At 45.8% G+C, this 26,257-nt stretch overlaps 1 protein-coding gene across 3 annotated transcripts in view; it reads left to right on the top strand.

Annotated features, from left to right (window-relative positions):
• LOC139155876 (complement factor H-like) overlaps window positions 1-26,257 on the top strand; it is a 96,606-nt gene that overhangs the window by 47,267 nt on the left and 23,082 nt on the right. For all 3 annotated transcript variants that reach the window (XM_070731218.1, XM_070731219.1, XM_070731220.1), the window contains exons 7-10: window positions 11,254-11,442; window positions 12,113-12,301; window positions 12,964-13,140; window positions 15,590-15,763. In XM_070731218.1, coding sequence (XP_070587319.1) covers window positions 11,254-11,442; window positions 12,113-12,301; window positions 12,964-13,140; window positions 15,590-15,763 — 729 coding nt within the window. The remainder of the gene's footprint in view (window positions 1-11,253; window positions 11,443-12,112; window positions 12,302-12,963; window positions 13,141-15,589; window positions 15,764-26,257) is intronic.

The following is a 26,257-nucleotide window of genomic DNA, read 5'->3' as shown; positions in this document are numbered from 1 at the left end:
CAAGGTGGGTAAAATGAGGACCCGGATTGTGGGGGCAATATGCTGGCTTTGTTAAGAAGTGCTATTGCTAACATGTTGTAAGCCGCCCTGAGTCTAAGGAGAAGGGCGGCATAAAAATTGAATAAATAAATAAATAAATAAATAAATAAACCACTGTTCCCTGTAAGCTGTGTGGACACGCGGCCGTGCATCCAACAACAAACTGCCATGCAGCATTTTCTAATGCTGCACAGTCGTGATGCATAGGGTGGGAGGGAAGGAAACATCACGTCTCTGGCAACAATGTGGCTTTGACTTGGACAGCCACTTCTGCTCTTGCTAGAGCCTAGCTGGCTCATGCCTAGCCACGCCCCTCAGCTGCCCGGTTGGCAACAGGCTAAACCAATCGCCACAAGAATGCAGCTCCTCCTCTACATAGAAAAGAGGCACTGAGAGAAGGGGCAGGAGGGTAGAAGGGACTTTCAGAAGGTAAAGGGCATGAAAATGAAATATTTCTTCAAGGAAAATGCTTCAGGTGGCTGTGGCTTTCTGTACTGCTTAGAAATAGAAGTCCCTTCCAGCAAGCCGGCAATATATTTTACAAGTAAAATAAGTTAACCATTTAAATTTGATTCATTTCTAGTAACAAAAGAGGCAATTTTGTAATAAAATAAATATTGTTACTTCAAATGGGAACATACTTAACCCTGTGTAATTAAACCTTTTCTTCCAACTAATCATCACACCCAAGAGGATTGTTAATGTGAGTCCTGCTGACTTTTGAGTTTTAGTAACTGAAAATGATTTTACAATCAACATGTCACAAATCATTAGAATTCTTCTTTTATAGAGAGATCATGCTCAAATGTTCAACTCTGTGCCCCAACCAGTCCTTATGTCCCTCCGCCACATAAACTGATGCTGCAAAATTGTACACAGCCAGACTGCTTCAAGGAATTGTACACTGCAATACATAACAATATATAACAGAATATTATGAGTACTGGAGATTTTTATTTGGCTTTTGATTGTTTTTCTTGTTTTTAGTGAATTCTCTGTATACTGCTTCCTTTTGAAATAAGCAAATATATCTTATAAGTTAGTTATATGAGATTTGATTAAAGGCAAGCTCCCTTTGAACTGAGTGAATGTTGGTTTGTATGTTGGTTTGCACATAACAATAGTAAAATTTGATGATAACTATTTGATTTATAAAAATCAAGAGTTTAAAACAATACAAAGATTAGGATAATATTGTAATAGTATGATTTTTGGCATTTATCATTTGTTCTACATAATTAATATGAATATATTTACTTTATTTGAGAGAGTGTGGTTTCTTATACAAGATAAATATCATCTTGTAAAAGAAAGATTTTACAATTAATGATTAAGTATCCCCGAATTGTTATTGTTATGGAATAGGTTGGTAAGTTTCCCAGGGAGCCAAACCATTTGTTTAATTGAATAAAACATGACTAAAGTAACCATAATTTATCTACTGAAAATAGCTGAGACTTTTCCATCATTAGCTCAGATTATTGCAATCTGGATGAACCTTCTGTCCAGTTCAGATTAATAATGATAGGATCTCTTTGTTTTAGCATGGAACCGGGCACAAAATGTGGAGCCAGAGAAATTGCTCCAAGTGAGTTTGTTTGGGGAGGGGTGGGGTGGCCAGAGAGATGCCTCAGATTTCACTTCCAGGCTCACTTCCAGATTGCAAAATGATGGAAACTCTCACAAAAAGGTATATTGAGATACTCAGCTTTTGCAATAAATGTTGGGCTTAGTCAGATTTACTGATATTGCTTTTGGGCAGTAAAGAGAGTTTCCTGAACAAAATTGTAGATAAGCTGTCTCAGACAGTTCTCTTAAAACAGAGCTCTTATAAAATTGAACATTAAGTAATATGCTAATTTACATTTCCAAACTTTGAACTGGAGGAATCAGCAAATGTATGATACTTGACTAGACTGATATTTAGCAAGATATTGGCATTTATAGCCAAAGAAACATGCAAACTATTGTAGCCTTCTGTTAAAATGAAGCCTTCTGTGAACATAATATTATATAATAACATAATTGGTTGCTCGGGAATACTATGGCCAACCGGACTGGTGATAATGCTAATGTTAACTCTGCAAACTTTTATCAGATTTTTATCACCATTTGTCGTCTCCCCCTCTCCCCCCCATCCTCCTGATTGATATGCACTATTATTGAAGACCTGCGCCCCTAGTGGATTTATTGTAGAAGACAGCAGCTTTTTAAGACCTTTTAAGACCTTAAGACCTCATAGAAGACCTATAGAGGATATCATACCTGGATTGATCGATTGACTGATGATTAATTAATAACTAAGATCTAATTTTATATTATCAATTATTAATTTATGAACTTTTTCTACTCTCTATTTTATACTTATTTATTGTGATATATTTTATTAGTGTTTTTAACTATTATTAATTTAATTCACTTTTAATATTATTGGGGGTCTCTTAATTAATGGATGATTGGGGTAGATATAATATTGTGCATGGAGTGAATGATTGGTATGAGTGTGATGGTTGGGGTGGGTGGGAGTATGGTATGAATGAGATAATTGGAAACAGTATGAATGACGGATTTGGCCCACCTGACGCTGGAGAGGCAGGAGGAGCGGGGCGCTAATCTCTGGGGTGACGGAGGATCAGAATATCCCGGTGTTGCTGGGGAGAGGCAGATATGGCAGGGGCTACAGAGTTAGCCGTTCCAGGGGAACGAGGGATCATTGCTTAATAACGATCCCTTGTTCTGGCTCTGTGAGCTCAACCTCAGGTACTGGTGATGAGTGTAATTCTGGCCCTGGGCTCAGGTTGCTGCTGCTTAATGCCAGGTCGGTGGTAAATAAAGCTCTCCTCATCCGGGATTTAATCCTGGATGAGGAGGCCGACCTGGCATGTATTACTGAAACCTGGCTGCGCCCAGAGGGAGGAGTTCGTCTCTCTGACATTTGCCCAGCTGGGTTTCAGATATGGCATCAACCTCGACCCCAGGGAAGGGGGGGGAGGAGTGGCTATTATAGCCAGGGAGAGCCTTGGCCTACGTGGACTCATTGCTCCAGAGATTGCGGGTTGCGAGACTCTCTTGATGAAGTTGGACTTAGGGGTTCAGGTGGGCTTGTTTCTCATGTACCTGCCTCCCAGCTGCGTGTCAAAAGCCCTGCCTGTGCTGCTCGAGGAGGTAGCCGGGTTGGCAGTGGAGTTCCCCAGACTTATTGTCTTGGGGGACTTCAACTTGCCGTCACTCGGCGAAGCCTCTGGACTGGCACAGGAGTTCATGGCCACCATGACAGCCATGGACCTGACTCAAGTAATACAGGGTCCGACTCATGAGGGAGGACACGCACCCGACATGGTATTCCTTTCTGAGCAATTGAGTAATGGTCTGAGACTAAGGGGCTTAGAAGTATTGCCGTTGTCATGGTCAGACCATTTTCTACTACGGCTTGATTTCCTGGCTCCAATCCTTCCCCACAGGGAGGCGGAACCAATTAAGATGTTCCGCTCCAGATGCCTGATGGACCCAGAGGGCTTTCAGACGGCACTTGGGGTTATTCCAGATGCACTCATCCACAGTTCGGCGGAGTCTCTTGCGGAAGCCTGGAACAAGGCTGTAGCGGAGGCTCTTGATCGGATTGCGCCTTTGCGACCTCTCCGTGGTGCTAGACCCCGTAGAGCTCCATGGTTCAACGAGGAGCTCCGGGAGTTGAAACACCAGAAGAGACGTCTAGAGAAGCAATGGAGGAAGAGTAAGTCTGAATCTGATCAAACACTTGTAAGAGCTTTTATTAAGACTTACAAAGTGGCGCTCAAGGTGGCAAGATGCGCGTATCATGCCGCCTTGATTGCATCAGCAGAATCCCGCCTGGATGCTCTGTTTAGGGTGACCCGCTCCCTTCTTAACCAGGGGGGAGTTGGGGAGCCCTTACAGAGTAGTGCCGAGGATTTTAAAACATTTTTTGCTGATAAAATCGCTCAGATCTGGGCGGACCTTGACTCCAATTGGAAAACAGAGTTGGCTGACAACGAGTCAGTTGAGGTGACTGGGGCCCGTAGTTGTCCACCTGTCTGGGAAGAGTTTGATCTGGTGACACCTGATGAAGTGGACAAGGCCATTGGAGCTGTGAGTCCCGCCACCTGTTTACTGGATGCGTGTCCCTCCTGGCTGGTTTCGGCCAGCAAGGAGGTGACACGGAGCTGGGTCCAGGAGATTGTCAACGATTCCTTGGGGAGGGGATCCTTTCCATCATCCAAGAAAGAGGTGCTTGTGTGTCCCCTCCTCAAGAAGCCTTCCCTGGACCCAGCCGTACTCAATAACTACCGTCCAGTCTCCAACCTTCCCTTTATGGGGAAGGTTGTTGAGAAGGTGGTGGCACTCCAGCTCCAACGATCCTTGGAAGAAGCCGATTATCTAGGTCCCCAGCAGTCAGATTTCAGGCCCGGTTACAGCACGGAAACTGCTTTGGTCGCGTTGATGGATGATCTCTGGCGGGCCTTGGACAGGGGTTTATCCTCTGTCCTGGTGCTTCTTGACCTCTCAGCGGCTTTAGATACCATCGACCATGCTGTCCTTCTGCAGCGGCTGGAGGTTCTCCTCCTACCTCTCCAATGGTTCTCCTCCTACCTCTCTGGTCGGTCGCAGTCGGTGTTAGTGGGGGGCCAGAGGTCGACCCCGATGTCTCTCCCTTGTGGGGTGCCTCAGGGGTCGGTCCTCTCCCCCCTGCTATTTAATATCTACATGAAACCTCTGGGTGAGATCATCCAAGGGCATGGGGTGAGGTATCATCAGTATGCTGATGATACCCAGCTTTACATCTCCATCCCATGTCCAGTCAACGAAGCAGTGGAAGTGATGTGCTGGTGTCTGGAGGATGTTGGGGCCTGGATGGGTGTCAACAGACTCAAACTCAACCCGGATAAGACAGAGTGGCTGTGGGTTTTGCCTCCCAAGGACAATCCCATCTGTCCTTCCATTACCTTGGGGGGGAATCATTGACCCCCTCGGAGAGGGTACGCAACTTGGGCGTCCTCCTCGATCCACAGCTCATATTAGAGAACCATCTTTCAGTTGTGGCGAGGGGGGCGTTTGCCCATGTTCGCCTGGTGTACCAGTTGCGGCCCTATCTGGACCGGGACTCACTGCTCACAGTCACTCATGCCCTCATCACCTCGAGGTTCAACTACTGTAATGCTCTCTACATGGGGCTACCTTTGAAAAGTGTTTGGAAACTCCAGATCGTGCAGAATGCAGCTGCGAGAGCGGTCATGGGCTTACCTAGGTATGCCCATGTTTCACCAACACTCCGCAGTCTGCATTGGTTGCCGATCAATTTCTGGTCACAATTCAAAGTGTTAGTTATGACCTTTAAAGCCCTTCATGACACTGGACCAGAATATCTCCGAGACCGCCTGCTGCCGCACGAATCCCAGCAAACCGATTAGGTCCCACAGAGTGGGCCTTCTCCGGGTCCCATCAACTAAACAATGTCGGTTGGCGGGCCCCAGGGGAAGAGCGTTCTCTGTGGCAGCCCCGACCTTCTGGAACCAACTCCCCCCAGAGATTAGAACTGCCCCTACTCTCTTTGCCTTTCGTAAGCTCCTTAAGACCCACCTTTGTCGTCAGGCATGGGGGAACTGAGACATCTCCCCCGGGCATATACAATTTATGAATGGTATGTCTGTATGTATGTTTGTTTAGAAAATGGGGTTTTTAAAATAATTTTAAACTGTAATTTAGATTTGTTGTAAACTGTTTTCACTTGTTGTGAGCCGCCCCGAGTCTGCGGAGAGGGGCGGCATACAAATCTAAAGAATAAATAAATAAATAAATAAATAAATAAATAAATAAATAAATAAATAAATAAATAAATAAATAAATAAATAAATAAATAAATAAATAAATAAATAAATAAATAAATAAATAAATAAATAAATAAATAAATAAATAATGTACTAGTTTGGAACAAATATATCTTTTAAATCTATAATTTCCACGCATAAATTAGTTTGGTTAACAAATAAGAGATAAACAAGCTTAACATGGTTTCTTCCCCTGCAGATCGGCTCATCTAAGTTTGTCTGTTTGTAATCTTCTGTTGCTTAAATTATTGATCATGCTAATTTCAGTTGGAATCTTTGTATGCTAGTGATGTCAATAATTAGGCAACCAGAATAACAGAATAGCATAGTGGGAAGGGACCTTATTCTGCCCCAGCACCGAGCCCCAAATAATTGCACAATAAGTTGTCTTGGGTGACATCTGTGAAAAAAAATCAGGTGCTCAGCCATGAAAATGTGCCACTCAGACATTATACTTTTCCACCCACACACACAAAAAAATATTAGACAGAACATTAGTAGCAACCTGTTCGCCCAGTACCAGAAATATTAGTGCAGTCCACATCCGTGTATGCGCGCTGCATCACAAAAAATGGCAATTCACTCAACTGCACCATCTGCGCATTTATGCAACATCGAACACCATGGAAATTCCTCACATGTGCCATCAAGACATGCATGCAACATCAAAAACACAGCGATATAGGATGGGATTTCCTAGGCAGGTTGCCACTACAGGTTCATCTGAATTGATCTGAACTGGCTGAATGCCACCTCTCAAGTATAGCTATATTTTCTGCCTTGACTCATTTATGAAAAGGCAAGATGAAAATATAATAATAACAAAAACAGCAAGAATCATAATGCTTGATAAATCCCAGTGATAAAACAGTAGAAAGAAGTTCAGTCCCATTTTACATTATAAGATTGAAGATGTCAAATCAATATCATTTCATTCTCCCCACAACCCTCACAGATTGTAAGCAGAAGAAATAAGGGCCTTTTATGACCACATCACTCATTGTCACTCTCTGTTCCCTCTTTAGATCCAAGGCAGAAATCCAGATCAGATTCTGATATTGCACTAGAGCAAACTATAACATTTAATAACAGGTTCATCTCTGATGCTAGCACAGAATAAAGCAAAGCAAATGAATTGATAGAATATTCTGAATTTGGGGAGTGCCTTACTCCCCCCCCATGCCTTCTCTTCAGGAAAAGGATGTGATTATATAGATATAGAAAATGGAAGAATGACTTCGGACCGATTTCCAAAATGGGAGGGACATTCAATTCATTTCAATTGTTTTGATGATTTTCTGCCTGCAAACAAGGAAACATGGCAAGATGAACTCTGCATTCTATTTTACAGGGTATTCACTGGTGGGATTTCTTAGCATCATTGGACCTTACAGAGGCAAACCTACACATCCCTATCTGAGAATCAGGCAGGCAATACCTTCGTTTTTGTCTTGCTGGTAAACATTATCAATACCGTACATTGGCCTTTGGTCTTTCTTCCACCCTCATACTTTTACAAAGGTCCTGGTGGCATTGGAGGCTCATTTAAGGTCACACTCTGTCTTATTTAGATGACATTTTGGTTCAGGTGTTGTCTAAGTGCAGAGCTCTCAGGGATCTCTGGTTCATGATGGATACTCTCCACAACCACGGTTTCTCGATTAATCTCTCCAAAGGCTCCCTGACTTCTTCTACTTCCATCAGGCATTTGGGCACGCTGATAGATTCCTTAGAGTGCAAGGTCTACCTTTACCTGGAGTGTCAATATATCACATCCTCAACAGTTCTATTGTTCAATTTCCTTACTATTTACACTTCTGGGGGCGATGATTTCCAGTATACACATTGTTGCCTGGGCTCGGTTGCACTCTAGGGAACTGCAGTGGTTCCTTTACCTTTCCAAAAGTCAGGAAGGTTATCATCCCTGGCCAAGATCAGTGTCTCACCCAAGGTTCTGTCCACAGCTCTTTCCCAGAATTCCCTTTTTCTCCATCTACCAGCCTTGGTAGTCACTAATGCCAGTCTTTCAGGCTGGGGGGCTCATAGGGAGGGACAGCTGGCACAAGGTCTCCCCAAGAATCTACCTTTCCAATTAATCTACTTGAACTCAGAGCCATTTTTCTTGCCCTTAAGCACTTTAGAGATTATCTCCTTGGTTCCCATGTGCTCATTCTTATAGGTAATGTTGCCGCTAAGGCACATCTAAATAGGCTCCTCTATTCTGGGATCTATTCTGGGATCTATTTTGGGCAGAATATCATCTATTGACCCTTATGGCTGAACATATCTCAGGGAGACAGACACTACAGCTGATTGGTTGAGCAGTAGAGTCATTGATCATATGGAATGGCAGTTACATCCTGAGGTTTTTCAGACTGTTACTCATTTATTTGGTCAACCATTAATTGATTTTTTTTTTTGCTACTTCACAGAATACCCAACTTCACAGGTTTTATTCCTGTTTTCTGTCACTGGCAGCAGAGGCAATCAAGGCCCTTTGGACCCCAAGGCCTCATGCACTGTTGTATGCCTTTCCTCCTCTACCCATTTTGTCCAGAGTTCTACAAAAAGCAATTCAAGAACAGGTGGAGATGATACTCATAGTGTCTACTGGCCCCATTGGGCTTGGTTCAGTGACCTCCAGGTCCTTTCTTAACAACCTCCCTTCAGACTGCCTCTTCAACCCAATCTCCTCAGACAGGTGGCGGTCATTCATCCCAACATCCAGTGGCTTCAACTGACCACTTGGCGACTGAGCGCTTCATCTTACACAGATAGGGCTATGATGGAGACATCATAGATATCATTCAAGCGGCCAGGAGACCTTCCACCACATGACTATATCAAGCTACCTGGAAGGGCTTTTGTGAATGGTGACATTCAGAGAATGTTTCAGCACTCTAGTTTCCCATCCCTAAGATTCTACATTTTCTTAAGAGGACTCTAGCCATAAGCTTAGCACCGAATACTCTCAGGTGACAGGTTACAGCCCTGTCAGCTGTACTGTGATGTGAAAACTTCCAGTCCCTCTCACATTATCCCGCCATTCACCAATTTCTCAAGGGTGCATCCAATATAAGTCCTCCTATAATTCACAGATTTCTGACCTGGGAATTGCCTTTAGTTCTGGACTCACTAACCAGTCCACCTTATGAGCTTCTATGAGAGGCACTGCTTAATTTCATATAGTTACATCTGGCCTCCGCACTTCTGAATTATTTATTTTGTCAATTTGCAGGGATTTATTTATTTTCCATGCAGACAGGATGGTTCTCAGGTTAGACCCACCCTTTTTACTTACACTTAACTCTCTTTTCTACCGAACCCAAGAGTTGGTCCTGCCTACTTTTTGGGCACATCCTCACCACCCGAAAGAACAGGTGTGCCATACTTTGGATGTTAGGTGAACCTTGAATATTTATATTGAGAGAACCTCTTCTTTTCGTAAGTCTGAGGCTCTTCTAATTGGCTTCATCCCACATTCCATCAGTAGGCTGCTTTTGGTGCCAGCTTCAGCTGCTGTTCTAGGTGTGGCAGTGAGATGCAGCAGCCAAAATCTCTTTCTGGCAGCAAAAATGGCCGGTTCCTTTGCTTCCATGTATGCACAGGAGCAAAAAACTGGCATTTTTTACCAGAATTGTACCGGTTGCGCATGCACAATGCATGCTCTCTGGACAGCAATGGAACAAGCCTACAGACTATATTTCTGTCACTGGAATGGCATTCCCACCGTTCCAGTTTGAGGACTACCCCTAGTTGTAACTTACCTCTCTTCTGACTGGCTTCCTCAAGAATGTGACTGCATGCACAGGGCCAAACACTTGGCTTCTCCACATGCTCAGAAGGGAAAAAAATGCAGGGGGGAAAGATGGTTTTCCCCATGGATCAGCACTGTCCGATCCGGTTTGGTGATGTCATCATGACATAGAAACATAGAAACATAGAAGACTGACGGCAGAAAAAGACCCCAAGGTCCATCTAGTCTGCCCTTTTACTATTTCCTGTATTTTATCTTACAATGGATATATGTTTATCCCAGGCATGTTTAAATTCGGTTACTGTGGATTTACCAACCACGTCTGCTGGAAGTTTGTTCCAAGGATCTACTACTCTTTCAGTAAAATAATATTTTCTCATGTTGCCTTTGATCTTTCCCCCAACTAACTTCAGATTGTGTCCCCTTGTTCTTGTGTTTCCTTTCCTGTTAAAAACACTTCCCTCCTGAACCCTATTTAACCCTTTAACATATTTAAATGTTTCGATCATGTCCCCCCTTTTCCTTCTGTCTTCCAGACTATACAGATTGAGTTCATTAAGTCTTTCCTGATACGTTTTATACTTAAGACCTTCCACCATTCTTGTAGCCCGTCTTTGGACCCGTTCAATTTTGTCAATATCTTTTTGTAGGTGAGGTCTCCAGAACTGAACACAGTACTCCAAATGTGGTCTCACCAGCGCTCTATATAAGGGGACATCACCAGCAGGTCACCACTAGTTCTATAGCACTGGTCCGAACCAGGAAGAACTCACCCCTGCATCATGCTAACTTACATAACTGTTCACATAAATAAACAGAATGCAATGTATCATGTTATTTATATTACTGTACATGTCCCTACACCTAGCCGAAATATATACAGTTTTAGGGATCGAAAACCCTAGTCTGTATGTAGTTTCCTTTGAGATGGGGCATTGTAACCCCATCTAAAATAGAATGTATTTGGAGTTTTCAAAACTCTCCTTGAACTGTCCAATCTTTCCTGGATTCACCTATAATTTATATATCTTTTCACAGCAATTTCAAGAGATCTTGCATATTAATAAGTTTGGGTGTCAACAGCATCTTAAAATGATTAAGCCTTCCTGAGTCCTCGGAGAGGGGTGGCATATAAGACCAATCAAATAAATAAATAAATTCCAAATCTCCTGATGATGTCACCCATTAAACTCCAAAGGATTTGGACCAGGATATAGGACATTCAAAACACAAGTGAGAATCTTCAGCCCATGATCCACATGTAGGAATTCCAATACAGACTGAGATGAGCCACTAAAATTTGGAATACATATAGCTTATATGGCAGTTTGATTTACTTTATATGATTAAAGGACAAATTAAATGGCCTAAGTTTCTATAAGAAAGACAGCTGTGAAACTGCCTAATCGGATACATTAATTTCCCCACTCAATCTACCTATGGATTTTTCAATGTATTGTATACGGCTTTTCTTAGCAGCCTTTTAGCCCATTTATTCATGATTTTAAAAAGAGGCAATCTTCCTCTGGCTCCACTGATTTACCAGATATTTTATAAAGAGTTTGCATTTTATAAACAGAAGGATTCACATTTTATACTGCTTTTTTCCATTAGACGTTCAACAACGTACATGTAAGAAGGTTAATATATTGCATGGGAATTTTCAATCGTGGCAACAGAGTTTTGAGATTGGCGCTAAAGCCAAATATAATTGTCATGATGGTTATACAACGCCAAAAGGAGACCCTGAGGCAGAGATTCAGTGCCTTACAGAGGGATGGAGCCCAGAGCCTGAATGTATCAGTAAGTAAATACAATTCCATTGGAAGATATATTGAAACAAAAACATAAAACATTATTCAATGAAGAATAGCCTGATATACCTTTTCACAGCAATTTCAAGAGATCTTGCATATTAATAAGTTTGGGTGTCAACAGCATCTTAAAAGGATTAAGCCTTCCTGAGTCCTTGGAGAGGGGTGGCATATAAGATCAATCAAATAAATAAATAAACCCCAAATCTCCTGATGTTGTCACCCATTAAACTCCAAAGGATTTGGACCAGAACATAGGACATTCAAAACACAAGTGAGAATCTTCATCCCATGATCCACATGTAGGAATTCCAATACAGACTGAGATGAGCCACTAAAATATGGAATATATATATATAGCTTATATGGCAGTTTGATTTACTTTATATGATTAAAGGACTAATTAAATGGCCTAAGTTTCTATAAGAAAGATAGCTGTGAAACTGCCTAATCGGATACATTAATTTCCCCACTCAATCTACCTATGGATTTTTCAATGTATTGTATACGGCTTTTCTTAGCAGCCTTTTAGCCCATTTATTCATGATTTTAAAAAGAGGCAATCTTCCTCTGGCTCCACTGATTTACCAGATATTTTATAAAGAGTTTGCATTTTATAAACAGAAGGATTCACATTTTATACTGCTTTTTTCCATTAGAAGTTCAACAACGTACATGTAAGAAGGTTAATATATTGCATGGGAATTTTCAACCGTGGCAACAGAGTTTTGAGATTGGCGCTAAAGCCAAATATACTTGTCATGATGGTTATACAACGCCAAAAGAAGAGACTGAGGCAGAGATTCAGTGCCTTACAGAGGGATGGAGCCCAGAGCCTGAATGTATCAGTAAGTAAATACAATTCCATTGGAAGATAGATTGAAACAAAGACATAGAACCTTATTCAATGAAGAATAGCCTGATATAACAATATAATTAGACTTTTATTGTAAACATATAATTTGCATTTTATTTCCTGTCATCCCAAGAGCTGATGCCACAAATATCCTTTAGATGCAAACAGAAAATATATATTATGGATTTTCCATTTACAGAGGGAGTTATATATCCTTAAACTTGCAAAAGGGCAAGAAAATCTATTGAGCACCTGTCATGTTCTCTACAGAACATATAATCAAGCACAAAATTCACTTCAGATTCAAAAGCAAAAACTGCTGAAAGACACAAAGTGCTCACATAGTTAGTGTCTACAGTGTAGGTAGCCACAACTACAGCACAATCCTGAAAAACTATGTATATGTGTTCAGGTGCTAGAATCATGAAAGGGCCTGCAAGACCAAATTGTCTAAAGTGACCCACTAACCTGGTTAAAAACAACTAACCCTGTTTGCCAAAATTATTAGCGTGAAGCAGTGAGAGCTTATTTATAGCAAGTCATTATTTGATTCCTGCATATGCCTGTATCTCAGAGGCCATTCTTTGGTGAGAAGACTCAGACTCATGAGAAAAGAACAGTGAGACTAATAATAACCACTCTTTGATTCCACAGAGACATGCTTAAAGCCATCTGAAAGTGATTTTACCTTCACCACAACTAAATCTATTTTATTTCCTGGAGATGAACTTCACTATGAATGTAAAGAGGGGTTTGAAATTACAAAAAATACCATCAATGAAACCATAGTGTGCACTGAGAAAGGATGGGAACCTGCTCCTAGCTGTGTGTGTAAGTTAATGAAACATCAGTTTAAGAATCCAATTGTCTAAATCAATACTTCAAGAATATTTTCCTGATGATTTCCATAATGTTGCATTTATATTTAGGTATACTTAAAAGACTTTAAATATAAATTTTAAAAAGGTAGAATAATTAAATTGTTTATTTAATTTTCTTCCCTGTTTTTCCAGTAATTTCTAAATATTAGCTATAACCTTTTCAATAATAATCTATTTATCATATATTTACAGATGTTAAATAAATAACATAAATAATATAAACAATAAGAAGGATAACCATATTTCATTATAATCATTCATCCATAGTTTATGTCTGAGAGAGCCAGCAAGATACAGTGGTACTAGACTAAATGCAGGGAAATCCAGTTTTAAGTCTTCCGCTCAATTCAGAAAGCAGCTGGCTCTATTTCCCAAACACAAGGTCATCTGAAGCTATGTGCAACTTTCTCAACCACATTTCCAAACCAAGGTTAAATACTGGACTAAAATTGTCCAGTATTAAGCAGTGCCTAAGATCTCATACAGGCTTCTTTAATGAGCCAGAAGGGACATGGATTTATAGAGGAGATGGCTGAACTCCCATATGCAAGTACCTAGTCCACTTTGTCAGGTCCAACAGTTCAAACTGTTCCCAAATTGGATTCCTTCCCAGGCATCTGCTCTGGACCTGCAACAAAGCTGGCATTTAACTATAAACTTATATGAGCATATTTTTTCCCTAACAGATTACGAACAAATTTCTCTATGTTTCTACAAAACAATTTTCAAACCCCATTTATTCAAAAGGTCTTGTGCCACTCTAAACAGGACTATGGAGCAACTATTAGTGCATGCAGTAGGGCTACAGAAGGATTCATCATCCTTACTGTCACATGATAGACCTTAATAGAGCTCTAACCCATATTTAGTCAAGTTTATCTTTTTTTGAGTGCCAGCAATACTCTAGACACTTCTTTTGTTCCTTTCACCTCCCTCAGCTTTTTCATAAGCCATGGGAAATGGCAGGATTCCCAAGAGGAGATATTGCATGGTTGCTACCTACCTCAGCCCCTCTCTTATTTCAACCAGTGACTAAGTCTTTGGATGGACCGTAAAACAAATGAGCAGGAACAACTACCCAGCTCCCCTGAAACCTATGAATCCATCATCTAAGACAGACCAATCTAATGGACCCATAGAGACACTAGATAATCCCATAATAATCAGTGTGTATTTTAAGACACTGGAAGCTCTCCCAATTCCAGATCACACAGCAAGTTCCCCAAAGGAAACTAAATCTGGAGCTTGATCATTATTCCATGTTGGGCTCTGGATCAGGAATCACCAACAATTCAGACCGCCAGGACAACTAAATTCATAATTTTAAATCCTGCTGACCATGAATATGATCTGCCTAATGACCACCTGGGTGGGCGTGGCCAACTTAATGTCACTCACATCAAGAGGCACCTCACCAGCCAATATTCCCCCCTCCCCTCCCAGCCACTCTTCGCCTGCCCATCCAACAGAAAACAGTTGTTAGAGCTAAGCCGCCACCACAAGAAAAATCTGGCGAAACAGCTGGCTCAGTTCAAATTGGATCTGGCTGAGAAGGAGGCTCAGCAGAAGCACCTCACTGAAGACTACAAGCATAGGCTTTCCAAGCAGAAGGAAGACCTGCAGATGTGCAAGGCCAGATACCGGCACCTGGAGGTTCAGTGGGATGAGATGCTCAGCCAGTTCCCTCCAGCCTTCATCCAAAGCTCTGCACCAGGAGACTGAAGCAGACCCCAAGTCAGAATTTCTGTTCCTCTCCAATCTGGAAAAAAAGGGGGAGACTCTCTGCAGCAACACAAGCATTCATTGCACATATCTATCCCAGAGGACCCCTGATTTAGTGCAATAAAAAAAAATTCAAATAATTTTTTTGGGGGTACACGAAAATTTGCTCATGGACCACCAGTGCTCCATGGATCTTTAGTTGGTGACCCTTGGTCTGGAAGATCTGAGATAAGCCCATGACCATCAAGATAGGCATGAAGTCCTGAGTCATTTTATCCCACATTCAGAGAAGGCAAATTGAAGTCTTCTGAAGTCTGGAGAATCACACTTTCATCCTAGAAATGGAATGAAGGAGCTCAAGTAGGGAAGTTATTGTACAAGCAGGAACAATCCCCGTTAATCCCTAGAGTGCAATATAATGAACAGGGTCTCACATCCGGTGATCTGTAGAGTAGTGCCTTCAGAAGCCATAAGGGATTCCTGGATGACAATCACCACCACTATTTCATTCCAGTATAATACTGGGAAACTATGAGGAATATATAGTAGAACTCATATTGCATTTAAAGAATATAAAATCATGTTTATTTTATATATAAACATCAGTGTCTTAAACTGTCTGACAAGTAGTTTCATTCTGAAGTAACTTTATTCTATTTTATTCAACATTTGTATAGCTATAGTATGTGAAATTCCAGTTTTGGAAAATGGCGCAATTGAACCACGAGAGGACGTATTTTACAATAAAGCGGTGGTACATTTTAAATGTAACAAAGGATTTACAAGAGTTGGCTCTAAATCTGCACAATGTTATCATTTTGGTTGGTTTCCACAGCCTGCAATATGTAAAGGTAAAAATGGGCAATTTAAGAATTATTACTGTATTTTAGATGAGAAGAGGAAAATTAGGGAATATGTTCTGTTTTCTAGATTGTGTGAGGAATGCTAATCAGTGGGTAGTAAACATATTTCTCTTAGCAGGATGTATTGAATAGGTCTCTTTCACATCTTCATTTATACAACATACAACAGAACTGTATTCTTAAATTGTGGAAAGATAATGTTTATAAGAATAGCAATATTAATAGTTTTATACGTTTGCAGAAGAGACGGAGTAACGACACAGACACAAGAACTGGATTTAAAACTGGGTCATTTTATTTAAATAAATTAGCATAATTTATGCAACTGAATTATCATAATTAACATACCTAAACTATGACCCAAACAATGGACCTGCAGGGTCAAACAAATGCTTCCGGGGCGGAAAATGACATCACATAAACTTCCTGGGCAACATATGGGCATAGCTCCATGCTAGTCCAGGTGAGGGACCCCTCTCTCACCTGAGACCCTGCCATGCACTTGCATGAGGGGGGTCCCGCCGGCTAACCCCTAACAGGGGACTTAAAGGTGCGGGACCCAAAGACAGGTTCCCCCCAACTGCTCAGGTCGCCAAAACCACAAGCTTGGAGAGAACCTGTCAATCATCCCCAAAGATGCCCAACAGAGAACACGCAGTTGCTAAACCACCACCCAGTTTTCCGCCCCTAACCTGCCTACCCAAATGACCAAAGGTAAGCCTATTAGCCTGAAAAGATGCAAGCACCCTCTAACCGCTTATCCTTCTCCCCAAAACGGCCTGGCTAAGAGGCCAGGCCGTAAAAAATTCCCATTCGACCCCATAGGGCGACCCAGAATAGCACACTGCAAAATAGGGAGGGCGGGCGGGTGTCTGCTGCCTGACGAAGTCTGGGCGAAAAGGCCGATCCCGGGCCTGCACGCCCTTATATAGGGCCAGCAAGCCCCGCCCGGACACGTCAGCAATCATGCCACCCTGGCCTGACTCTCGGCCGAAGTCTCGCAATCTCGCGAGACCTCGGCCGAGATCCAAAATGGCGGCTGCCAGGAGTCCAGTGTCTGCCCAACCCTCCTGCAAACGGCGTCGGTGGGTAAGTCCGCTGGCGCTATTGCAGAAGAGACGGAGTAACGACACGGACACAAGAGCTGGATTTAAAACTGGGTCATTTTATTTAAATAAATTAGCATAATTTATTCAACTGAATCAGCATAATTAACATACCTAAACTATGACCCAAACAATTGACCTGCAGGGTCAAACAAATGCTTCCGGGGCGGAAAATGACGTCACATAAACTTCCTGGGCAACATATGGGCGTAGCTCCATGCTAGTCCAGGTGAGGGACCCCTCCCTCACCTGAGACCCTGCCATGCACTTGCATGAGGGGGGTCCCGCCGGCTAACCCCTAACAGGGGACTTAAAGGTGCGGGACCCAAAGACAGGTTCCCCCCAACTGCCACGGAGCGGGGGTCAGATCTCTATCTTGGCCCCCCGACTCCCCCGTCTAACCGCGCCAGCTCATGCAGAGACCGCTGCAGGACCTGTAAGAAAATGGCGTTCACCTGTTCTGACAGGTGAACACCGACAGCCCGGTAAAGCCAAGGCTGATCTATGGGGATGTGGGAATGGGCCACTACTACCTGACCTAAATCCCTGACTGCCTTACCCAGGGCCTAGTTAGCTCCCCGCTAACCTGGTGAATGGCCCTAAGGGAAATGGCGACCCACAAATGATCCCCGGGAGGATCGAAGACCACACCACTTGCATGGTGGGCCACACGTGCGAAGCCACCGCAGTCTTCGCGAGCCTGGCAGATCAATGACTGACTTCCAAGCAGGCCCAGGTCATTGCCATCGAGGAGCAAGACCAGCCACCTGGGCGCAGCAATGGGATGCCGCCCTCCCAGCACAACCTGGGCGCAGCAATGGAATGCCGCCCTCCCAGAACCACCTGGGCGCAGCAATGGAATGCCGTCCTCCCAGTACCACCTGGGCGCAGCAATGGGATGCCGCCCTCCCAGCACCACCTGGGCGCAGCAATGGGATGCCGCCCTCCCAGCCATAGCGGTAGAAACACCCTTCCCACCGCACACCCCTCCTCCCCAGCCAGACAACAATGGTCCAGCCGCCAACGACGGCTGGGTCCCCCCGGCGGTACTCTGTTGCTGAGTGGTCAGACCAAATCGCTCTATGACCGAAAGCAACACCGTCATCCTGGCGGGGTTAAATGGAAGAGGGCCAAAGGTGAACCTGGCCTAATATGTGACCGCCATCAGTCGACATCCCCGAATCCTCCATATTGAGAAACATCGTTACCCCACTAGTGACAGCGCCGATACGGAACAAAGCATTCCCTAGCCAGCGGGATCCATACTTGGCCTGGCCAAACCCTGTACACTAGAACCCAGCTAGACTAAAGCAACGCAATGGAAGGCGCGGAGTGACTTGTCAGCCTGTGATAAGGCCCTGGCCTTGCTAACCCAAAGGGCACCCACAAAACATGACACAAGTCGCTGCCCTAAAAAGACGGGCCTCGTACAAAGAGGCACACAGCCTGTCCAAGCTGACTAATCAGTGACAGCAGCTGCACCGTCAGGGCCCGACGAGCATCAGAAGGGGACCCCTGTCGCTCCCTCGCCCAGCCTTCCCACATCTTCCGAATGCGGAAGTCACCAGAAAAATCAATAACCACCCCCCCCGCCTTGGACAGAAAAGGCGAGGCCGGCTAACCTGGACCTAATAGTCCTAACTGAAAGGCCACGCAGCCTAAGCTGGACACAAAATACGGCCAGGCATACAACTGGGGCAGGCCAACTATAGGGGTAACCCTTATCCCGCCTGAAATCCCCAACTCTTTACCTGCCTGCTGCTAAGCCCCCAGAGTGCCTGTGCACCCCTTAGAGAGCCATAGCCCAGCAGGCCTCTACTCTCCACTGCTCGGGAGCCCACCCAGGCTCCAAAGGTGGTCGGGAAAAGCCTCTGACGATGCACGTGCCCACGGGGCCAGGGTCCGAAACCTGGACAACTGACCACAGGACAAGGCGTAAGCAATCCCGTAATTTCTACCCCGGGGACATGTCTAGCCAAAAACAATGTGTTTAGGGACAGAGACCTGTGCACAAAATGGCGGACAAGCCGCATAACCCTGTCACTCTTAGAGGACAGGGCGTTCACCACATGGACAACCGCTAGGTTGTTGCACCAAAAGTGCACAGTCTTGTCCCTAAATTGCTCCCCCCAAAGCTCTAAGGCCACAACCAAGGGGAAGAGCTCTAAAAAGGTCAAGTCCTTCACCAGGGGGGAGGCCCTCCATTCTGGAGGCCAAGCAGACCAGCACCACTGGTCACCTAACACAACCCCAAAGCCACAAGTCCCCGCTGCATCAGAACACAACTGCAGCTCAGCTTCCAAAAGAAGCTCGTGCCTCCAAAATGACAACCCATTAAAACGTTCTAAGAAGCCCTGACCCCTGCGCATAAGCGGGTACGATGATGAGGCAAACGTAGCCCCTTCATCGCACTGTACAGCCTCCTAGAAAAAGCCCGACCAGGCCCAACGACCCGGCAGGCAAAATTAAGAATCCCCGCTAATTCCTGGAGCTGCCGAAGAGTGACCTTCCTGCAGCCCAGAACCATATCGAGCTTACCCCGAATCTTAACCAACTTATCCAGGGGCAATCTAGAAGATTGCTCCTCCGAGTCCAATTCAATACCCAGAAAGGTAATCTTGGTGGCAGGGCCCTCAGTCTTCTTGGGGACCAAAGGCACCCCCAGATGATCACAAAAGAAGTCCTGCATTAGAGCCGAACATTGCTCCGAACGCGCAGGCCCCGCCATCAAGAAATCATCAAGGTAGTGAACGACCGAACCCTGACCACTGCGCCTCCTGAGCGCCCACTCCAAGAAGGTGCTAAAGCTCTCAAACAGAGAGCATGAAACAGAGCAACCCATAGGTCAGCGGTCCCCAAACTACGGCCCGCGGGCCGGATGCGGCCCAACGAGGTCTTTTAACCGGCCCGTGGCAAGCTCACGAGATTTTACTGGTCGATAAAATAAGCTCCCGAATCTCCTGTCAACTCACCGCAGTCGGCTGCTCAGCGAGGAGGAGGTGGAGAGGCAAGGGGGCGGGGAGGAAAGCGGGCCTGCAATTGGCCCCTTCCTTTGTCGCCTTCAGGGAGAGAAACTGTTGCTGCCCTATGGCAGAGCAGCAACAGTTCCTCTCCCTAAAGGCGAGAAAGAAATTGGCCAATTGCAGGCCCGCTTTCCTCCCCGCCCCCTTGCCTCTCCACCTCCTCCTCCCCTCCTCCTCCGCGGTGAGTGGACGCGAAATTCATGAAAAGGCGATTGGCAATTGAAAAACTGTCCACTGAAAGTCACAGCTAAGTGCACCATGGCTAAGTTTGTGTGTGGGGAGGAGGCGGCTGCTTCAAAACCCCTGACCTCCATCGCCTCCCCCCCACGGCACAAGGCGAGCACACCTCGCCACTGACACAGGCGGCGGGGACTGCCCTGTCCCCCTGTCCCCCCTGCGCAAAACTACGCAGCCCCAGATCGCTCGCTTCTCCAGCCAGCAAAGCCGACTGCCCGGCTTTGCTGGCTGATGCAGGAAAGGAAAGCGTCACATTTAAAAAGCACGCCACTTTCTGGGACTGCGGCGCCGTGGTGGCCTTCAAGCGCGGCCCTTCGCGGCGCCCCACCAAGATCAGGCACTTTACCGGGAGGTGGAGGCGGCTGGGTGCCGGGGAGGGCGAAGGAGTGGACGCGCCTCTCAGCTGCAGAGCGGAACGGGGGTGGAAATCAGCGGCGGAGTCCGGCGCTGGGGCCATGCGAGACCGCTCATCCAGGCGCGCGTGGACCGGCAAGCCTGGATGAGCGGTCCCGCATGGCCCCAGCGCCGGACTCCGCCGCTGATTTCCACCCCCGTTCCGCTCTGCAGCTGAGAGGCGCGTCCACTCCTTCGCCCTCCCCGGCACCCAGCCGCCTCCACCTCCCGGTAAAGTGCCTGATCTTGGTGGGGCGCCGCGAAGGGCCGCGCTTGAAGGCCACCACGGCGCCGCAGTCCCAGAAAGTGGCGTGCTTTTTAAATGTGACGCTTTCCTTTCCTGCATCAGCCAGCAAAGCCGGGCAGTCGGCTTTGCTGGCTGGAGAAGCGAGCGATCTGGGGCTGCGTAGTTTTGCGCAGGGGGGACAGGGGGACAGGGCAGTCCCCGCTGCCTGTGTCAGCGGCGAGGTGTGCTCGCCTTGTGCCGTGGGGGGGGGAGGCGATGGAGGTCAGGGGTTTTGAAGCAGCCGCCTCCCCCCCACACAGAGATAAGAGAGAGAAAGAAAGAGAGGGACAGAGAGAAAGAAAGAGGGACAGAGAGAAAGAAAGAGAGGGACAGAGAGAAAGAAAGAGACAGAGAGAAAGAAAGAGGGACAGAGTAAGAAAGAGAGAGACAGAGAGAAAGAAAGAGACAGAGAGTAAGAAAGAAAGAGACAGAGAGTAAGAAAGGGACAGAGAGAAAGAAAGAGGGACAGAGAGAAAGAAAGAGGGACAGAGAGAAAGAAAGAGAGGGACAGAGAGAAAGAAAGAGGGACAGAGAGAAAGATAGAGAGGGACAGAGAGAAAGAAAGAGGGACAGAGAGAAAGAAAGAGAGGGACAGAGAAAAAGAAAGAGGGACAGAGAAAAAGAAAGAGAGGGACAGAGAGAAAGAAAGAGGGACAGAGAAAGGGAGAGAGAGAAAGAAAGGTAGAGAGAAAGAGGGAAAGAGAAAGAGAGTGAGTGAGAGAAAGAGAAGAGAGAGAGAAAGAAAGAGAGAGGGGGGAGAGAAAGAGGGAAAGATAGAGAGGGAGAGAGAAAGGAAGAGGAGAGATAGAAAGGGAGAGAGAGAGAAAGGAGGAGACAGAGAGAGGAAGAGAGAAAGAGGGAGAGATATAAAGAGAGTGAGTGAGAGAAAGAGAGAAGAGAGAGAAAGAAAGAGAGAGAGGACAGAGAGAAAGAGAGAGAACTAGAAAGACAGAAGGACAGAGAGAAAGGGAGAGAGAGAGAAAGAGGAAGAATAAATATTAAATATTGTATTTGTTCCCATTTTGTTTTTTACTTTAAATAATGTATGTGCAGTGTGCATAGGGATTTGTTCACACGTTTTTTTAATAGTCCGGCCCTCCAACAGTCTGAGGGACAGTGAACTGGCCCCCTGTGTAAAAAGTTTGGGGACCCCTGCCATAGGTAAAGCTCTGTCTACATAAAAACCACCTTCGAAGTGGAAGCCCAAGAGCACAAAGTCGTCGGGGTGTATGGGGAGGAGCCGGAATGCCGACTTAATGTCGCATTTACCCATAAGAGCTCCAACCCCACACTTCCTAACCATGGTCACGGCCGCATCAAAGGATGCGTACCAGACTGAACACAGTTCGTCAGGAATGAAGTCATTCACTGACTCCAATTTCGGAAAAGACAAATGGTGAATCAACCTAAATTCACCACTCGCCTTTTTGGGGACCACAACTAAGGGGGACACCCTAAGATTCGGGAAGGGCGGCTCTGGGAAAGGCCCCAGGACCCTGCCCTCGGCCACCTCCTTCCGGATCTTTTCCCTAACGATGTCCTCATGTCCAACAACCGATCTAAGATTGCTGGACATGAAGGCTTTCCTAACCCCCACGTAAGGGATCCTAAAACCCCCAGAAAAACCTAGCAAGAAAGCATCCGCTCTCGAGCGAGGGTGGTAGTCCTTCAACCAACCCTTTAAAGCCTGAAGATTAATTGGGCTGGGCCCCTTTACCCCCAGCAGGAGGGGGCTGCTTTGCTGGACCCCCCTTTTTTGTCCCCCCCTTTTTTGGGCGGGGGCACACTGACATGGCATGGGTGCCCCCGCTGTTCCCGCACGCATGTGTGTATTTGCAAAAGGGGCAAAAACAAACCCCTCTTGTGGCAAACCCATGACATGCAGGGGAGGCACCCCTCCCTGCACCCCCCGTGGCAGCCTTAGCCGAGGTAGAAGCCATGGCTCCTCATCCATGTAGTGCCCACTGTCTGTCCTGTCGCAACCCTCCTTACCGGACATGTAGGTCACCTGAAACCAAAGGTCAGGCACCACCATGTCCCAGGGCAGCGTGGGGTAAAATGCCACCAGCATCCTAAACCCCTCGTCATAATGCCTCCATATGGTGCCTTTATACTCAAAATGGGCCCTCGCTATGATATCAATGTATTTGAGCATGGCAGCGGCTCTGGCCGGCTGCCGGGGAATCACCACCGAGGCATAGGTCAAGGAAGCGTACAGCCAAGAGCTGAAACACTTGCTGACCTTGGTTTTCTTGGGCTCCTCCCCAGGCACTACATCTTTTTCCTGCTGAGGGACCTCCTGATTTAAAAGGGAAAAAAGGTCCACGTCATCCCCTTTCCAAATTGCCTCCTTAACCAACGGGTACAAGTGAAACCCCAGGGGAGTGGCTGGCAAACCGCACGGGATAGCCCCTGCCCTGAGACTAGCAAAAGGGTCCCATACGGTGGAAGTCCCCCTCCCCAGGAACCCCGACGGGTAAGGCAATAAAGGAGGTGGTGGCATGACGGCCAGGGCAGGCAGAACCCAGGCCCCCGCCCCCGTCGTCCCGGGCCCTAATGGAAAAGCCACCCCGGGGGGCGGAGCCACTGGGGCGAGTACCGGTAGGGACCACACCTGATTACAGGTGCCCGCCAGAGACCCAAAAAGATTGGCCCCACTCGCAAAACCCAGCGGGACAAAGGTCTGACCGGGCGGAGGGGGAATAGAAAGAGATGTCGTGTGTGGTGTGATCTCACCTGCCCCGAAAGGGGGAGAAGACATCCAGGGAAGCCCCGGGATTCCGGGACCCGGCGTTGACGTCATCTGCCCAGGCTTGGCCCTCTGCCCCGACTGGGCTGCAGCATCCTCCGGATCCTGTCCCAGGGCTGCCAACGCGGAGGCACCCCCTGTGCCGGACCCGGACCTCCACCGCTCCAGGTCATCCAGGCGCTCGTGGACCCTGGCCCAGTAGAGGGAAGAAGACATATCCGGTTGGGCACCAGGTGATGCCCGGCCGATTCCCTCTTGCGGGACCTCCAGGGGGCCCCCTCCATATCAGCCCTGGCCCGAGCCAAAGGCCTCGCCACCCTCCTGGGCCCAGCAACTGGCTGGGCTGGCGTGGCCAAAGCCTTGCGCTTCCTAGGGCCCATTAATACTAAATTGGGCAATCAAAACCCCTCGGTTTATATATATTTATTTTGATTAAACCAAATGGAGGCTGGCGCCCAAGCAAAGCCACCAGCCTCACAAAACACAGCTACTGCTTCCTCCGAAGAGCGGGCCGTGAAGCAGCAGTGACGCTGCCAAACTAGGGGGCCCAGTGACCACTGTGCGGGGGCTGACCCAGCCCGACCCGCCACCCCTGCGCCCGAGGATGCGGCCGCACACCAACAAACAGCGAGCCCAGTCTCCGGCCCGCTGCTCAATTCCCCCCCCACGCTCCTGAGGAAAAGCAAGGACGATCCCCCCCACGATCCCGGGAGAGGCAAACCGGAGCGGCAAACGGCTAAAATGCCGGTTCCGCTAAGAAGAAGCGGCTTCTTCTGCACTGAAGAGCCTTCTCGCTGACCAGCAATGAGGCCACAAAATGGCGGCCGCAACACGAGGCCGCCCAAAATGGCTGATGCAAGCACACCCAGCCGAGTATCTGCTGTCTGACGAAATCCGGGCGAAAAGGCCGATCCCGGGCCTGCACGCCCTTATATAGGGGCGACAAGCCCCGCCCGGATACGTCAGCAATCAGGCCACCCTGGCCTGACTCTTGGCCGAAGTCTTGCAATCTTGCGAGACCTTGGCCCAGATCCAAAATGGTGGCTGCCAGGAGTCCAGTGTCTGCCTGACCCTCCTGCAAACGGCATCGGCGGGTAAGTCCACCGGCGCTATTTTTTATATTTTAGAGGCAATAGGATTATTTCTTTTTTATTATATTAAAAGGACTTTTGAGTACTTTTAACATAGCCAAGCACAAAAAGAAGTCAGCTAGCAGAATTACAAATCTATTGTAATAGGGAGAGGGACGGCATATAAATCCAATAAATAAATAAATAAAATATTGAACTGAACACCTACATAAAACCAGATATGTATATTGCAAAAAGAAAGAAATGGCAATTCTCCTGTATTGACAAATAACAGTTGTATTTGAAGTCCATTTCTTTATTGTGATCATTAAACAACGTACATTTTTATAGAACTTTATAACAGATTACAACAGTAAAGATATAAACTGAAAAAGAAAAATAGAAAGTACAGAAAATAATGAAAAAAGAAACAGATATTGAAAAGAAAAATGTTAAGAATATGATAATGAAAAATATATAAAGAAACAACCAAATAAGAGAGTTAGAAAGGAACTTGGAGGTCTTCTGGTATAATCCCTTGCTCAAGAAGAAGCATACAACAAGAAAAAATCCCCAATCAATAATAATAAAAACATTCGATTAACATCTTCTAAGAAAATAAAATGATGGTAAGAAACTCGCAATTTGGGAAATCTGGTTCTTCTGACCCAAAGACACAAGGAAAAATCTTAGCTGCTTTTCTAAAGATGTTTAAAGTGGTGACCAATTCTTGAGGGGAAATGTTTGAAAAAGACTGATGTATCCATCAGAAAAGAACATAACCTGGGTGCCATAAGAGAACATTTTTCATTGAGGAAATCAGATCAATATGTACACTTGGGAGGAGTTGGCCCTGCAAGTAGACAATTCTTTCCCATGTTGGGCTTTACAGATGGTAACCAGCACCTTCAATTGCACCTTGAATCTATTGGGAGCCATGACAGCGACTTATGTAATTACCCTCATCATTGCATTCGGGTCCAAGTGAACTTTCAAGAATTTTAATAGTCCCATTGCAATAATTCAATCTAGGGGTGACTAAGGCATTAATTGCTGTGAGAAGTTTCCCTATAAAAATTAAAAAGATTGACCTTTATAGAGGGAAGAGCTGCTACTAAATTAGTGAGGAAATAAAAATTGCAAAAGCCCAAATGAGGGGAAGACATTTAAATCTGCAAGTTTGCTATATAAAATATTAATAAAATGTATTTTAACCTTGATGTCTATTTCTTGGTTTGAGTCAAGATCAAACACAATAGGTATGCAAGATAAAGTTTTGCAAAGCTCCCCAGCCACAGTTGCCACTTGCTCTTCAAACATGAGCCATATGTATAAGACGTTTGAACTGAACACAAGCAAAGAGTCAAGGTTGACATTTTTCCAGATTTAAGGCTGATAAAGCCAATAACCATAGCCACTTGATTTTGTTTAGTCTGGACCTAAAGTCTGTTCTTCCTCACTGAGACCCTCACAACCGTCTGGATACTGTGACAGGATGGTGATGGTGACAGTATCTATACTTGAACAATTAGCGAGGGAAATGTACAATTTGGTATAATTAAAATAAGATAATAATGCACAGAAATTGGTAAATGATCTCCCTGAACAGTTTCATACA

Source organism: Erythrolamprus reginae, unplaced genomic scaffold (assembly GCF_031021105.1).
Source record: "Erythrolamprus reginae isolate rEryReg1 unplaced genomic scaffold, rEryReg1.hap1 H_8, whole genome shotgun sequence".
In the NCBI taxonomy this organism is placed as follows: domain Eukaryota; kingdom Metazoa; phylum Chordata; class Lepidosauria; order Squamata; family Dipsadidae; genus Erythrolamprus; species Erythrolamprus reginae.
Note: the sequence above shows the minus strand (reverse complement) of the source record. Positions and strands in the feature narration are given on the sequence as shown.